Below are 16,380 nucleotides of genomic sequence, written 5' to 3' on the forward strand. Positions count from 1 at the left end.
TTTTTTTGGGTCACCCTGTATAAGAAACCTTTTCAACATCTGATCGCCATGGCTAATAATAGTTTGCAGAGAGTCAAACATGCCTCACTAACATTCGCAGGCAACAAGAATTAGAACAAATACATTGAAGATGCTGCCAAAGCTGCTGCAAGGAAAATGGACTCTCTCTACCATTCTAGAAAAATTTCACATCTGTCAGTATCCTATATATAAAACCGCTATTCGCATATGCATGGAGTATTGTTACTACATCTGGCTGGTGCAGCAACCAACAGTCTCTCCCTCCACTACACAGGGTTAAAAAAATCTCTGATTGAATTAAATCCCATTGTTTTAAGTAATCAAAGAATCCTATAAAATTGAACTTCACTTAATTCAACGCAAATACTTCTTTTCTCTCTCTACTTTTTAAACATTAATCTATATATTTATAAAAGTGAGAATATGTGTGTGTGAGGACAACTCTCAACCTATATATTCAACGAATTTTTGATCTACAGATTTGAAATTTGGTATATAGGGTATTCAGACATGTGGAAAACTTTTAAATCTGTTTTCATCCAGGAAAAAGGGCTGCTAAGGAGTCAAAATTAAAAAAATTGGTACTTGGGAAGGTTATCAGATTTTTATTTTTTTGTCAACTGTTTCTCAACTGCGCATACATGAATCATTCACATGATAGCTTCCTTATGTTAAGAATAAGTAGGTTTGAAAACACTTTTTAAAGATCGTAGCAAGCTGTACTAATTGTTATCATACTTCACTCACTGTCTTAAGGTTTTGGCTTCGATTTCAGCTCAAGTATTACAGAAATTAACTGTTTAGAAAAACATAATACTCACTTGCACGTCTCAGTTTCTTTCCATTTTTTTACTTCATTTTTTTAATATTTTTTTTTAAAGGAATTTAACTTTATGTTTAATACCGGGAAGCGCCGGGTACATCTGCTAGTTTCCTATAATTTTCTAGATCCAGCATCAAACTGATCCCTGATATTTGTGGCATACATGTATATAAATGATGTTCATTTTATGTACATAAATGCTGCAAGATTGAAGGGTATCATCACAAGATGACTTTCAAACTGAAATTGACATACAATGTCACTTTCTATTTTGCTTATTGGTTTCATTTGAAAATACTTCATGTTAAATGAATAAATCTACATTATTTTCTATTCTAACAAAAAATAATTATTAGATGTTTATATTATTTGTTCAATCTTTTATTAAAATCTGAACAACTTTTTCCCCACTGGGTTATGTTCGTTTGGTAGAAATAGAACTTTACCTAATGGTTTCATTTAAAAAGAAAAAAATGGTGCGGCTTCCCAAAGCAGAAAACTGCATTTTTAAAGTAAAACTGGTCATTCCTATGCTAAACACTAGACAAGTTTATAGCAGTCACAAATAAAATAAAGATCTATTTTCTTTTGCGAATCAATGTCACCTCTACTGAGTGATTCGGCCATACATTGACAAATCAGATTGCCCGGCACATTGATTTCTTTCTTTCTTAAAGAACTGCTTTAGCTCCTTCACCAGCCAGCAGAGAGAACCCTGTAAGCACATTAAAGACAGACCCCTCTCCTCTCTCTCTCTGTCTTCTGTTCCTGTTTACTCCAGCATAGAGGATTTTCACCTGAAAATAACTGCTGGCTGACCAGCAACTACCAAAACCTTTTTACTCTTCCTTTTTCTCGCTCTGACAATGAAGTAAATATTTTGTTACTTTGTTTTAAAAGAGGTTTTCTTTCATGTTTCATGTTCAACTGTTAATTAATGTCTAGCAGGTGCAAACCATGCATTCCTAAAAGCATGAAACCAGTAGTGATAATGAGGTTATAGGCATAGAATTTAAAATACACAGTGATGCTAAAATAGACATTCATAAATGGATAAGATATTTTATATAATGACATGAGAAAAAAATGAGTGAAGCTAGCTGCTGAAGGAACCAAAAAAAAAAAAAAAAAAATGAGTAAAAATAGAAAAAAATGAGTTAAAAAAGAAAAAAAAAAACTAATATAGAACATCTTAAAGTATAAATAAATAGAATTTCAGCAACTATATCATTTTTTATCAGTGAACAGATTCATTGTTTATGGTCGTTTCATCATCTATTCAAACAAGTTATACAAATGTGATAGTATCGCGATCGAGGGGAATAGCTTGATGTATGAGGTACCTTCAATAAGTTTCCACACGTTTTTGGTACAGGCATTTAAAATCGTCGGAGACTGATGAAAATTCAGTATGTTATTGCTATACATTTCCTGAGATGACTGACCAATTTTTATGATTTCAGGTGTAAATGAACAGCTACGCCAGGAATTGGAATACACCCTACTAAAGCCTGATTTTCACAGCTGGTGAATTTCAAAAATTCAATCTGGATGTGAGGACATTTAAAAGAATGATATGCAATAAAATTCTGTTTTAAACTTTAAAAAAAAATGTCACAGAAACGTATGGAATGCTTCAGACAGTTTTGGACCATCTTGCATGAATTGAGCATCAGTTTTTGAGTGGCATAAGGGATTCAAGGAAGGCAGGGAGTCTGTGAGGGATAATGAGAGGTGTGGGAAGAGGTAAGGTAGTCAGAGCACCAGAGTTGATTCACTAAATAAAGAATTTCATGGTAAAGGACCGTCATGTGTCTGTAGAGACAATAAGTGCACAGTTTGATGTCAGTGTGGGAACTGTGCATATAATTATTTGTGAGGAACTGAAAATGCAGAAGAATTGTGTAAAGTTAATCCCAAAGGTGCTCAGAGACGATCAAAAGAAAGACATTGTCATAGGCATCACAACAGTTCCTCAGCCTTTTTATAGTCCAGACCTTGCTCTCTGTGACTTGCAGTTATTCCACAAGCTCAAGGAAAACATTAGAGGCTGTCGTTATGAGACAATTGAGGAGAAGAAAAAGGTTGTGACGAGGGTCATTGAAACGCTTATTCAAGAGGATTTCCAGAAGTTGTTAGAACAGTACAACAAGTACATTACAACCGAAGGAGATTACTTCAAAGGGGACTAGAGTTTCATGTGTGTACTATCAATAAAAGTGTCCATACAAAAAAGTCTGGTAACTTATTGAAGGCACCTCGTATATGTGATGTAAGAACGTAATTTGAAAGGAATTTTATCATCCTTGACACGGATTTACCAGCTCCTGTGGAAGGTACAATAATAACATTCCCCGATTCAAACAGTGGTTGTCCATTGCTTCTAATGTGTAAGCCCATGTTGTAGATTCTTAACTGTAACGGGCCATTGCATTTAAGTTAATATCTAATTAATGAGTTAATATCATTGTAATTTTGGCGTCATTAAATCTCTCTTGAGAATTGTCTAGGTTTATCGGGGATATCGTTGCCGAAAAATTATTATTTTGTAGAGAAAGCGAAATGTCTTGTATAAAACAATATAACTTTTTATTTATTCATTTCAGCTTCCGAAAAACAGGAAAAATCTTGAGTACGCAAATTGGTTTTACATGTCACCCCCAACCCCCCAGTGCGAAGTCCTACCTGACTAATATTTCTGGTGAACCAAGTGCAAAAGAGATCCAAACACTTGCACTTAAGGGAACAGCGAGGATACATAATGCCCCTGACCCACTTCCTTTAGCAGTAGAGCAACGAAACTGGGCACAGTTATTAGTCTTTCTCTACATAGGAACCACCCAGAGTTATGCATTTCTCCCATCTCCCATCGTTTGATGCAGCTCTGGAGACCGTTTTTGTAGAACACCTCAGGTTGGTCCTCCAATTAAGACGTGACTTCAGAAATCAAGGCTGCATCATCTGGGAAACGCTTTCCTTTCAAAAACAACTTCATGGCTGGGAAGAGGTGAAAGTCAGAGGGTGCAAGGTCACGAGAGTAAGGAGGATGGGGAAGGATTTCATAACCACACGCCCGTGTTTCTGATCTGGCGACATGTGAGTTGTGGACCAGAGCGTTGCCCTGCAGGAGGTGGGTACCTTTGCTGATCTTACCCCACCTCTTGATTTTGATAGCTTCCCTTAATTTCCTCAAAAGTGAAGCATAATAGGCTCCTGTAATTGTGGTACCCTTTGCCAGGAAACCTGTCATCACTACTCCGTCTTGGTACCAGAAGACTGTGAGCATGACCTTGCCAGCAGAGGCTGCACCCTTGCCTTCTTTGGAGGTGGTGAGTCCAAGTGCTTCCACTGCATTGACTGGGCTTTGGTCTCTGGATCATAGTGATGGACCCAGGTTTCATCCTGTGTAATGTCTTTTGAAAAACTTTGACTCATCTTCTTGGCACATCTCCAAATTCATGCTTGAGCACTTGATGCGTTCTCGCTTCTGGAATGGTGTGAGCAACGTGGGAATCCATCTGGCAGACACCTTATGCATATGCAAATGGTCATGAATGATAGTTTCCACAGACCCTGTACTAATCTTGACATCTTGGGCTATTTGGTGAATAGTAATGTGCCGATCTTCCAAAATGGCAGCCTCAACTTGACGGCCACATGCCTCATCAATGGCAGAAGGGGGAGGGGCGACCATGTCTGGGAGCTGTTTCCACAGACTTCCTGCCATGTTTGAATTCACGATGCCAGCGTTTTACAAGGTCATATGATGGGGCATTATCACCATAAGTTTCTTTCATTTTATCAAAAGTCTCCTGTGGTGTGCGTCCTTTCAAATGCAAAAAACCGATCACTGCTCGACATTCAACAGGCTCCATTTCAAACCTGACTCAGTTCAAACACCTGTAAAACAGAAACCACAATTAGTTCAGAGCTATAAATTGCCACATAACCCGTAGAGATATAAATCATTGCACATGCAAAATTTCGGCTAGATCAGACAACTGGAAGTGGGTCAGGGGCATTACTTATTGCACGCCCCTCATACTAAAAAGAGCTCTCTGTTGGTTTCAATAAAAAGCAGGGCAATGTTGGCAGCTGGTTTGGCTGCCCCATACCCAGCGTTACAATCTTCAAAGGAAGAAAATTAAAAAAAAAAAGAAAGAAAATCACTAACTACCTGTCGCTCTCAATTGAGAGTGAGTAAAATGTTCAGTAAAGAGGAGAATACAAAACAAGAGAGAGAACAAAAGTCACTCCATCAAGTTTTTCTCAACAAACAACAATTGATTTGACTCTTGGCTCCTCTGCAACACTAGTTAATCCAACTTGTTGAAAACAACTGTCAACTCTGAATGAACAGCAAGATGATTGACGCCATCTATATATATAAAAGCGAAAATGTGTTTATGTATGTATGTATCTATGTGGGGGAACCAGTTTAGTCACCGGTAACCCGACCATGAGGCAGGTAGTACTGGGTTACATGGTACTTGTTTGGTAAGGAGGGTAGCTAGTCTCCCTGAAGGATTAAAAACAAGACCTTCCAAAAGGCGAATAAACCCTTTTTCTGGGTCAATGGCCAACTAGCACCATGTATATTTGTGTGTGTGTGTGTATATGTGTGTTGGGGTGGAGAGGGCTCCCGTAAGCCGTGGTGAAGGCAACCTTTCTAGGAGAAGCAAATCTCTGATATAAAAAAACATAAAGCGGGAGACTAGTATGCGCATTAAGCTGGTCTGCAGTTTAATTTGTTGCTGGCTATCTTGCTCTTGCTTGTTGCTGGATCTCAACATTTTGAACCGAGAGAGAGACTTAGCTGTCGTACAAAGCTAAGACTCTGTAACATCATCTGTGTATAGATACTCTCTCAGGCATTTGTCTATTAAAATAGTCCTGTGGCGATGGAAGTCATTTTTGGGCTGGAGTGGCACTCGTCTGACAAGACGTTGCAATCATCATGTATGTATGTTCGCTTTTTTTTTTTTTCGTCTGCCTTCTCGGGGGTGGGGGTCGCTCATTCTTAAAACTTTTTATATCATGTCTAAATGATAATATCTACGACTTAACAACCAGGGTCCCCTTTCTATTTAATTTGCCTGACTTTTACCAGCTAGCGAAAAGCAGGGGAGCAGTAATTGGCTTGCAGCACAAAACTAAGTCAAATACCATGCCACTTCGTTGCACCTGTATATTTCGCTTTATAAGCCTTAACTGAACACTCTTATCAATTCTTTTCCCCTTGTGGCCGAGATAGTTAGGTGTCTGGCTTTTTTTCCATTTCGTTTCCACATTTGCATCAAGGTTTCGGGGTTCAATCTTACCTTTCTACTAAAACTTTTTTTTTCTTTTACACCTCCAAACACCCGGACAACGTTTTTTTTTTTAAACTTCCAAACACTCGGGCAATGCCGGGTACCCCCCCCCCCTCCAGTGTTTTAATACAACAAAATAAATGTTGCTTGTTACTTGCCTCACCTCGAGGGCAAAGTAAGGTACAAGATCATCTTTTCAATGTGGGAAATCCTTGACAACACAAACATATCCAAAATTTTCAAGGACGATAATTTATCAGACAAAAACAAAATCTAATAGGTCCGACTTTGTCAACTAAGCACCAACCCTGTCCCATCACCACAATGTGTCATCTCTGTGCCTGTTTTACAAATATTTTAATGGAATGTGCTCTGATGAACTTGTTGCTCCTCCTTGACATACATATCCTCGACAAACCTGCTTAGCAACAAAATCTCAGCCCTTCACTGTTGAGATCCTTAAATGCGAGAAAGCTTTCTACTCTAACAGCTTCTTTCCACGAACAGCTAGTCTTTAGAATTCCATTCTTGCTACCTGCCTCCCTGATTGTACTGATATGCAGAAGTTTAATGTAACATAAACCAACATCTTGTTAATCTTTCCTAGGCATGGTCCCAAACTTACATCTAAGTGGCGATATGCCTTGTTAGGAGTGAACATGAGTAAATAAATAAATAAAAATTAAAAAAACAAAAAAAATTATATTCGTAAACATTTCTCGTTCTTGTCCAGAATTCATCCCATATTTAAAAACAAAAATAAAGAAAAATCTGTACATACCTGTGATGAAATGAAAATATCATATTCCAAAAATCATGTAAATTGATCAAGCAGTTTTATTTTTATTAAGTAAATTAAATTTTATGAGTATCCAAGAAGTGACCGTTTCAGCCGCCATTTTGAAAAAAATATCTAAACAAGAGAGATAACTCAACCAATAATTCATACTTACTAGATTTATTTTGTAATAAGTACAAATTCCTGTTAATCGCTTAAAACTGATTTTCTTTATGAAAATAAAACTACTTGATCAAATTACATGACTTTTGGAATATGATAGTTTTGTCATAGGTACGTACATCATGCTGAGATAGTTGATTACTTCTCTATTTAACACAGATTCCAGCAACTTACTCATGATGCACAGGAGACTTATTGGCCTGTACTGAGAGGGAGATGAGCGATCACCTGAATTCTTAAATACAGGGCATACTGATGAGATTTTCCAGGGTGATAGGAAGCAATTCTCTTTAAGACAACGTTTAAACAGTTTTGTAAGTATGGGCACTAGTTTTGGTTGAAGGTTTTTGAGTACTATAATTGGAATACCGTCAGGGCCGGTTGCTTTACTGGAATCAAGGTTTTTGATTAGCTTGGCAACATCACGTACAGATATTTGTATATTACATAGCGTGCTTTCTGATACAGGAGGAAATATTGGGGGTTGGCGACATTGGTCGCAAAGGGTAGAATTAGCTGCAAAGTTCTTGGGAAAGAGTTTGGCTTTGTCTGATGCTGATGAGATTACATCAGGTCCATTGATGATAGTTGGGATAGAGCACACGCTTCTGTTCAGGATTGTTTGCTATTTGCCAAAATTGGTGGGAACCAAGCCACTGCTCAACTACTTTGGACTTGACGGACTACAACTCTCTTGCGTTCTTTATTCCTTTCTTACAATGACTAAAATGTTGGTTTGAATTTTTTCTTTTTAATTTTTACTTATGCTTTGTATTGCATTGAGATCTCTTGCTCAGGATTTGCTACAAAAATTACTATATCCATTTTTATATATAAAGGGTGTTTTTTTTTTAGGTGTCAAACTTTAAAATAAATTAAAGAAAAATATTTTTATTCTACAAATATCTGGGGTCCTGGATATGACCTTAAACTATATGCGATGGTGAGGCCCCAGCTTGCAGGCCTTAGGGAGTGTGGAGCCACCCTTTAATTGCCATTGCTCCCAGGTCCACTCTGACCTGGAGTGGTAGCACCTGTTAGGGTCCCAACTATGGGTTAAATAGAATACGACTTAAAAAACAAATATACTATATTAAAAAATCGTTCTTCAAAATCACCAGATTCGGCATTAAATAACCTGAAAAGGGTTGATATGCCGTAAAACAAAACAACCAACCAACCAACCAACCAACCAACCAACCAACCAAATATCTGGTTTATTCCAAAGATTAATTTTTGGCTTTTATGATTTCAATAATTCATAATTGAAATCCAATTTATGATTTAATTATGATTTATAATTGAAATACAATTTATAATTGAAATACAATTTATAATTGAAATACAATTTTGGGCATATGTCCTTACAGCTTGTGTGTATATTACATAATCTAGATATTAACTTTTCACAACTCAATTAAATTAATTGCATTAGACTGTATTTAAGTAATAACACATCGAATGTTGTCTTCCAAATGATCTATTGAGTCAGGTTTATCAGCACAAACATGGGATTTTACATAACCCCAAAGAAAATAATCTGATGGCGTTAAATTGAACGAACAAGATGACCAGTTGACAGGTCCATTTTGTGAAATTATACATTCATCAAATGTTTCTCGCAGTAAATTGATCGTTTAGTGTGGCATGTGGCTTTGTCCTGCTGACATCATGTTTGCAACATTAATGAGTTCTAGTTGAGGCATGAAGAAGTTGGTAATCATTTTTCTGTATCACTCACTGTTGACTGTTATGTTCTGACCATCATCACCTTTGAAGACATGTAGACTAATGATTCCACCAGACCATAAAGCACACCAAACAGGATTTCTGGATGAGATGGTGTTTAAACCATAGCTTGTAAGTTATCATTGCTCCAAATTTGGTAATTCTGTTTATTTGATATAGTCATTTAACCAACAGTGCTTCATCGCTTTATAAAATTTTGAAAGGAAATTGTGGCTCAATGGTAATGTTTCTTTTCGCTCATTCACCAAATGTATGGCGTGAATGATTATTTGGCTTCAATTCCTGCACAACTTGAATCTTATAACCATGCAAAACAAGATCGTTATGCAAAATCTATACATATATAAAAGTGAGAATGTGTGTGTTTGTGAGTTCAACTCTCAACAAATTTGTGATTGACAGACTTGAAATTTTGTATATAAGGTATTCAGACACATAAAAAACTTTTTAATCGGTTTTCATCTAGAAAAAAGACTGACAAGGCGAAAAATTGGAAAATTGGTATGGGGGGGGGTCATCGGATTTTTATCTGCTTGGTTCATGACTGCGCATCTGCGAATCGTTCACATGACAGAATAATAAATAGGTTTGAAAACACTTTTTAAAGATTATAGCAAGTGACCTACGTGTTATCATACTTGACTCACTGCCTTTAGGTTTTGATTTCAATTTCAGCTCAAGTATTTTTATCTTTTAATTACAAGAAGTGAGTTGTTTAGAAAAAACATAATATTCACATGCACATATCTTAGTTTTTTTCCGTTTTTTTACTTCATTTTTTTTTAAAAGGAATTTAATGTTATTTTAATGTTTAATGCCAGGTACATCTGCTAGTTTTCCATAAAGTCAAAGGTAACTATTTTAATTAGTTGACAAACTGATATATTTGCAGCATCATCACCACTACGCTATACAGCAGCAATCGCTTCTTGTGTGTGCACTGAACAACATCTTACAGGATGGTTATTATCATCTAAAGCAGAGGTCTCTAAACTAGGGCTCGCAGGCCAGATCTGGCCTGTCAAAATCTTTATCCAACTTGCAGAGCTCTTATGGAAAATGTAAAGATATTTAGAAAAAAAATTTTAAATGTGTGAAAATTGTGTGATAGTTTTTTTTTTGTTTTGTTGAGAAAATGATAAATAAAATGATGTTTTGGAGAACCAGTTTCATTAAAAAGCAAAACTAATGAGTAAAAAAGTATAAAACATGTCAAGGTCATTTTGTTTTTGGTACGTATGCACTTATGTTACCATGTTGAAATAATGTTAGTATTTAGAAAGCTATTCTTCACATGTGGAGGGGAGAGTGTTTTGTAACTATTCTGTATTTCCACCTAACAATTTAATAAAAAAAAAAAAAAGATATGAAACTTGAATTTAACTTGAAAATAACACTTAAAAATAGCATGGTAACATAAGTGCATAAGTGCCATTTAAAAACTTTTTGATTTGGGCCAATATAGCTCTAAAAAATTAGTCATATGGCCCTTCATTGGAAAACTGTAGTGCAAGAATGATTCATAGTTTTTCTAATTAATCATTCTGATGGTTGGTCAATTATGAGCACCATAAAACTCACATAATGAACAATGTGTTGCTCAAACTGAATCGTGATTTAAAAAATAAATTTGTACAATTTTCAAATGCTGCACAGGTGTTAGTTTCTTTATAATTAATAGCCAAACTCAAAATAACTGATAGTTGCAAAATCTGCAATTATAGAAAATAGAGTTGTCAACTGCAATTATAGAAAATAGAGTTGTCAACTTAAAGTTTGTCGCCTAAAAAAAAAAAAAAACACCTTGTACATACAATTTCTTTTTTGTATTATGTTATACAATCAAGTTTAATAAGTTATTAGAGTTTTGCATAACTAAAAGTAAATCATATTTTCATAAATGCTTATATACAAAACTATAAAGTTGAATGTAAACACATCTTGCGACACAATATACTAAGTTTAATAGATATCTATGAATGTCAAGAATAATTTTTGAAAAGCTGTCTATCATCCAGATACGCTTCAACTCAAAATAGTAATTTCAACATGAGGCATGTAGATCGAATGGTTGTATCTTACTTTAAATATGTCTTTGAATTTCTATCAAAGATTCTATCCATTGATCAATCTATCATGTGTAAGTTTCAAATAGCATTTTATTCGGTTTGTCAGGCTTAAGTTACAAATTGAATCTGATGCAGTTTATCACACTTAAGCTTCAAATATCATTTTATTTGATCTGTTATGCTTTACTTTTAAATATTATCTTATTCCATCCATCATGCTTTAGTTGCAAACCAACATTTTATTTATCTGCATAAATGCTGTTTGAAATTTATGTATGACGGTCATACATAAATTTCAAACAGCATTTATGCAGATAAGTTTGAAATTTATGTATGACGGTCATACATAAATTCCAAACAGCATTTATGCAGATAAGTTTGAAATTTATGTATGACGGTCATACATAAATTTCAAACAGCATTTATGCAGATAAGTTTGAAATTTATGTATGACGGTCATACATAAATTCCAAACAGCATTTATGCAGATAAGTTTGAAATTTATGTATGACGGTCATACATAAATTTCAAACAGCATTTATGCAGATAAGTTTGAACAGATGCTGACCAAGATTGTCCATTCTTATTTTGCTGTAAAACAACAAAACAGAAATATTTTCAAAGAATTCAAAGAACAAAATCATTGTGTGACAATTTTTTTATATTAATCGAATGAAAACATTTTATAAAAATTTATTTTATGATTTTTTGTCAGTAACTTTTAGGTATTTGAACTTCTTAGGATTTAGTCCGTATGCTTTCAACCTTGCATTCGAAAGAGAAATATTCAAATCTTCGTTACGCTTAGAATCAGCATCATTTTTCTTTCTCCACATCTCAGCTCGATTTTTCTTCTTGATACGTGTATTAGACATTGAAGATTTCTGGTGTTCTGGAGTTTTTGATGCCGAATGATCCGATTTGCTTTTGATTTTCTTGTTTTTGAGTTGCTTTTCTCCTTTCGCTTTTTTACTATTTTTCAAACAATTTTTATCTTTTATTGATTTTTGACTTACTTCACTGCCCTTACCTTCTCTCTTTTCTTGTTTATATGTTGAAGAATTTGTGGATTCTGAAACGGAACCATCTAATTTGTTTTTCGTCTTTTGTTTTTTGTGTTGTGTTTTAACATCTTTTACATTGCCGTTTTTCAAATCATTTTCATCATTAGTCGATTTTTGAACGATTACTTCATCGGTGTCGTCGTCGCTTTCTTTTTCCCGTTTTCTCTTTTTTGACATCTTTTGAGTTGGAATTTCATTCACTTTTTCATTCTTTTCTTCTTCATTCTCATTTGATTCTTTTAAGTTCTTCTTTTTCTTCTTCCTTTTCTTTTTCGGACTTTCTAAAAGAGTTTCAGCACATTCCCCCTCCCCCTCTTTATCAATGACTTGTTTCCCTTTCTTGCCTTTCCTTTTCTTTTCTGTTTTTCCTTGCAGTCCATTCATACTCTCACTTGGAACATCATTAGAATCATTCACTTCCATCTTCCCCTCTTCCCACTCCTCTTCCAAGTAATATTCCTCCTCTTCCCATTCCTCTTTCTCCTTCTCCACAAAGTGTTTCTTTTTTTTATTCTTCTTTGAGGTTTCCTTCTTCAGATCAAAATTTTCCTTTGAGCCATTTCGATGAACGTCTTCATCAATTTCTTCTTCATTCACAGAATCTTTGCTAAAAAATGAAAAAAAAAAAAAAATATCATAAAATAGAAATTTTGTTTAAGAATTCAAATCATGATTAGAGGGAAATAATTTAAACGTCTTAACTCCTTCTGTTGTATCACGTCTGCTTTTACTACTATTATCTGTAACTACGCCACAATTGTATCAGCCATCTTTAATTAACATCACATGGCACAAACGCACATTGTTGTAAAATAAAACATATAAGAACTCAGTTAAGTTCTTTATAAAAAACCCAGTCAGGGAAGACATTTGTATGAATCATGGGACAAAATAACCATTAGTATATACTTACATTTTTCTACAATGTCTTTGATGTACATAATATATATATATATATATATATATATATATATATATATATATATATATATATATATATATAGTCTTTGAAGTTTTAAACCTTTAAAACTATACAAAAAAATATATTTTTATCATTCGTTAGAAAACCATCTAGTCAGTAAGTTATTTAATCACCTGCAATCACTGCATCAACTCGCTCTCGAATTTACTATAGTGCCAATAATTTATTTTTCAAGGGATCATCAGTCATTTACCATGAAACACTGTTTCGGGGATTTAAAAACAAAACAGTATATTACATCATGGCTCCCCAGCAGTGTTGATCAAACACCATCACCCTTAATCTTAGGAAGAAGACATGTTACAAACATTTGATCCAATTTCCTATTCTTAATTGCAGTTATTAACCTTTTCATACTATAAAAATGAATTTCTTACCTGTGTGATTCATCAATTTCCACATTTAAAATGGATATATTTTTTAATTTATCAGTCTTGTATTTATAAGATTACGGATTAATCCATTTAACTACTTATCACCCCCACTATGATTAGTATTTAGTATATTTACATTCTTATTTATTTAAAATTAGATATATAAAGGTTAAAAATATTTTTACATATATACATTTTTTTTTTTTTTTTTTTAATTATAATTTTATTATATGTAATTATAAATACATTTTATACATTGCTAATATAGTTTTGGATTTCCTTTATTAATATAGTCTGGTTAATCTTAAATGATTCAAAAGCATCAGGATAACGAACAAATGTTTTATTTAACTGTTTAAATATTTTATTTTTATCCCCACCTTGTTTTATCATCCTTATTACTAAGCTAGAAACTGGTGGTAAAAAATCTGTTAATTTTAAAGTAACGCGAGCTATTCTATATATATATATATATATATACATACATGACTTTTTAACCCGTTATGATAAATTTAATTGTAACAACGGTTCATATAAAATTTCACCCAGATTGGCTCAGTAGTTTCTGAGAAAAAGTAAAACAGACAAACTAGAAGAAATATAATGCAATATAATACAATATAAAAACAAATATAATGTAATATAATCTATAAATATAAAAGCGAAAATGTATGTATGTATGTATGTTCGCTTTTCCTCGTAGTCCACGAGAGGCTTCTTTCAAACAAGCACTTGCTCGCTTCACAACATTTTAAAACTTTTTATATCATCTATAAATTGTAATATCTACGAATTATCCACGGAGCTCGCCTCTCTATTTAATTTTATTCACTTTCAAACGTTAATTATTCCACATTTCCCGCATCGGCACGCGTTACATTCGCTTTTCGGTATAAAAAAAAGCGAAACTCGACTCTAATCACAGGCCGAAAGCCAGTTTGTTCAATGTCGACTTCGTCATATCGAGACGAGGGAGCGGGTTTTTAAAAACAAACAAACCCATTTATTCAAAACTGTCCCGCACAAAATAACTGCTGAATACCTATCGCCGTCACGTCAATCAAAAACGCGGACCTGTTTTTTTTAAAACACTTTACTATTTTCCAACTGCGCGTCGTCAACGCTTCGGCTTTTTTTCACATACCCCGAAAAACACCCGGACAACGCCGGGTACCCCTCGCTAGTACAATATAAATACAAATATAATGTAATATGATACAATAGAAATACAAATATAATGTAATATGATACAATAGAAATACAAATATAATGTAATATAATACATGCACACGAGATTATATCAAAATAAATTTATATTGATTAAAATGAAGTGAACAAATTTCAATTACAAAAAAACAAAAAAAAATTAAATTACAGAAACATTAAATAGAGTTTATGCATATGTTTTCATTTCAAAACTTATATCATTTTATGATTTATACTCAAACCAAGTCATCAGGTTTGCAATTGTTTAAAAAAAAATCTGTATGGAAAACAACAAATTCACAATTTTGGAACAAGATGTGAATATACAGAATTAAAAGTTTATCAGATGAGAAAAAAGCAAAATCAGAATCTTATTCACCTCTCTAAAAAATGTTTTCGCAATTGTTTGATACCATAATCTATCAAGTATGGCAACCATTGTGAATTGATTTTTACATTTTTCACTTTTTCCATTGAATTGTGTTTTAGGTACCTGTACAGTTTAATCAAGACATTAAAAAATGAAAATATCCCAAAAAGTTTAAATTGTATGTATCCGTTATGGAATGAAGTTCTCTGAAAAAAAAAAATTCACTTAATTTCATCAAGTAGTTTTTGTTTTACAGCGAAAAAAACAATTTGTTATGATACCGAGCAAAAGGTTCGATTTTTAGCAAGAAAAGCTAGTACGGCGCTTTAACTGGAGTTATCTCCCTTCCCTGTGACGTTTCTAAACTCCAAACAAAAATTAAGAAAAAAATCCAAGATGTCTGCCTTCAACGCGCTCTCATAAAAATGTGTTTTTCCGCTGTAAAAAAAAAACTACTGGATCAAATTAAGTGAAATTTTTTTTCGGAGATCTTCCGGTCAAAATGGACACGTATAATATAACCTTTTTTTCGATATTTTCATTTTTTTAATGTCTTAATTAACTGTACAAGTACCATGTTTTATTTTGCACCCCAGTTGTTTTTTTAACTCTTTGTTTGGTCTTATTTTTTTAAAGCTATTGTTATATCTGATTACCTAGTTTGAGTATGAATTATAAAATCTATATATCTATAAAAGTAAAAATGTCCGTGTCTGTCTGTGTACATTTCCCTACCAAATAACTGTCAATTTTCGGTATACAGACTCGAAATTTGACAAACGGGGTATTGAGATTTGGGGAAAATTTTTTAATCGGGTTGTGGCTCAAAATTTTGCTGTTAAAAGGTCAAAGTTCAACAATTTGACCATTGAAAACTCTACCAAACTCCTCCACCAATTTTGGGTCTAAACACTTGAAATTTTAGATGTAGGTTACTTGGACATGGATCTAATTTTATAATTTGATTTGAGCCCAAAACAATAAATGCTAAAGGGTCATAATTGGGATCAAAGTTTAAAAGAAATGACCCCTGAAGTCTTTACGAAATTACTCAGCCAATTTTTGGTCTGAACATTTGAAATTTTACATAAAGTGTATTCAGACATAGGGTAAGCTTTTTAATCATTTTTTTTGGCCAAAAAGGTTGGCTGCCAAGAGGCCAAAGTTCAAAATATATTACCTGTGTAGTCTCTAGCAAACTATTAAGCCAATTTTGGGTCTATGCATTTGAAATTTTACATAAAGGGTATTCAGACATGCAGCAAGCATTTTAATCAGTTTTGGGGGTGAAAATTTGGCTGGCAAGAGGTCAAAGTTGAAAACGTTGACCTTTGCAGACTCTAACAAACTCCTCCAGCAATTTTGGGTACTAAACACATGAAATTTTAGATGTAGGTTACCTGGACAGGAGTCAAACATTTTAATATATATACATATATATATATATAT

The 16,380-nt window shown here is 33.8% G+C and overlaps 1 protein-coding gene across 3 annotated transcripts in view; it reads right to left on the reverse strand.

Annotated features, from left to right (window-relative positions):
• Window positions 1–11,578: 11,578 nt before the first annotated feature.
• LOC145288039 (protein KRI1 homolog) overlaps window positions 11,579–16,380 on the reverse strand; it is a 76,957-nt gene continuing 72,155 nt past the window's right edge. For all 3 annotated transcript variants that reach the window (XM_080136056.1, XM_080136055.1, XM_080136057.1), the window contains exon 18: window positions 11,579–12,606. In XM_080136056.1, coding sequence (XP_079992182.1) covers window positions 11,634–12,606 — 973 coding nt within the window. In that variant the 3' untranslated portion in view covers window positions 11,579–11,633. The remainder of the gene's footprint in view (window positions 12,607–16,380) is intronic.

This window comes from Euprymna scolopes, chromosome 11, assembly GCF_053919585.1.
Source record: "Euprymna scolopes isolate OS-2025 chromosome 11, ASM5391958v1, whole genome shotgun sequence".
Taxonomy (NCBI): Eukaryota; Metazoa; Mollusca; class Cephalopoda; order Sepiida; family Sepiolidae; genus Euprymna; species Euprymna scolopes.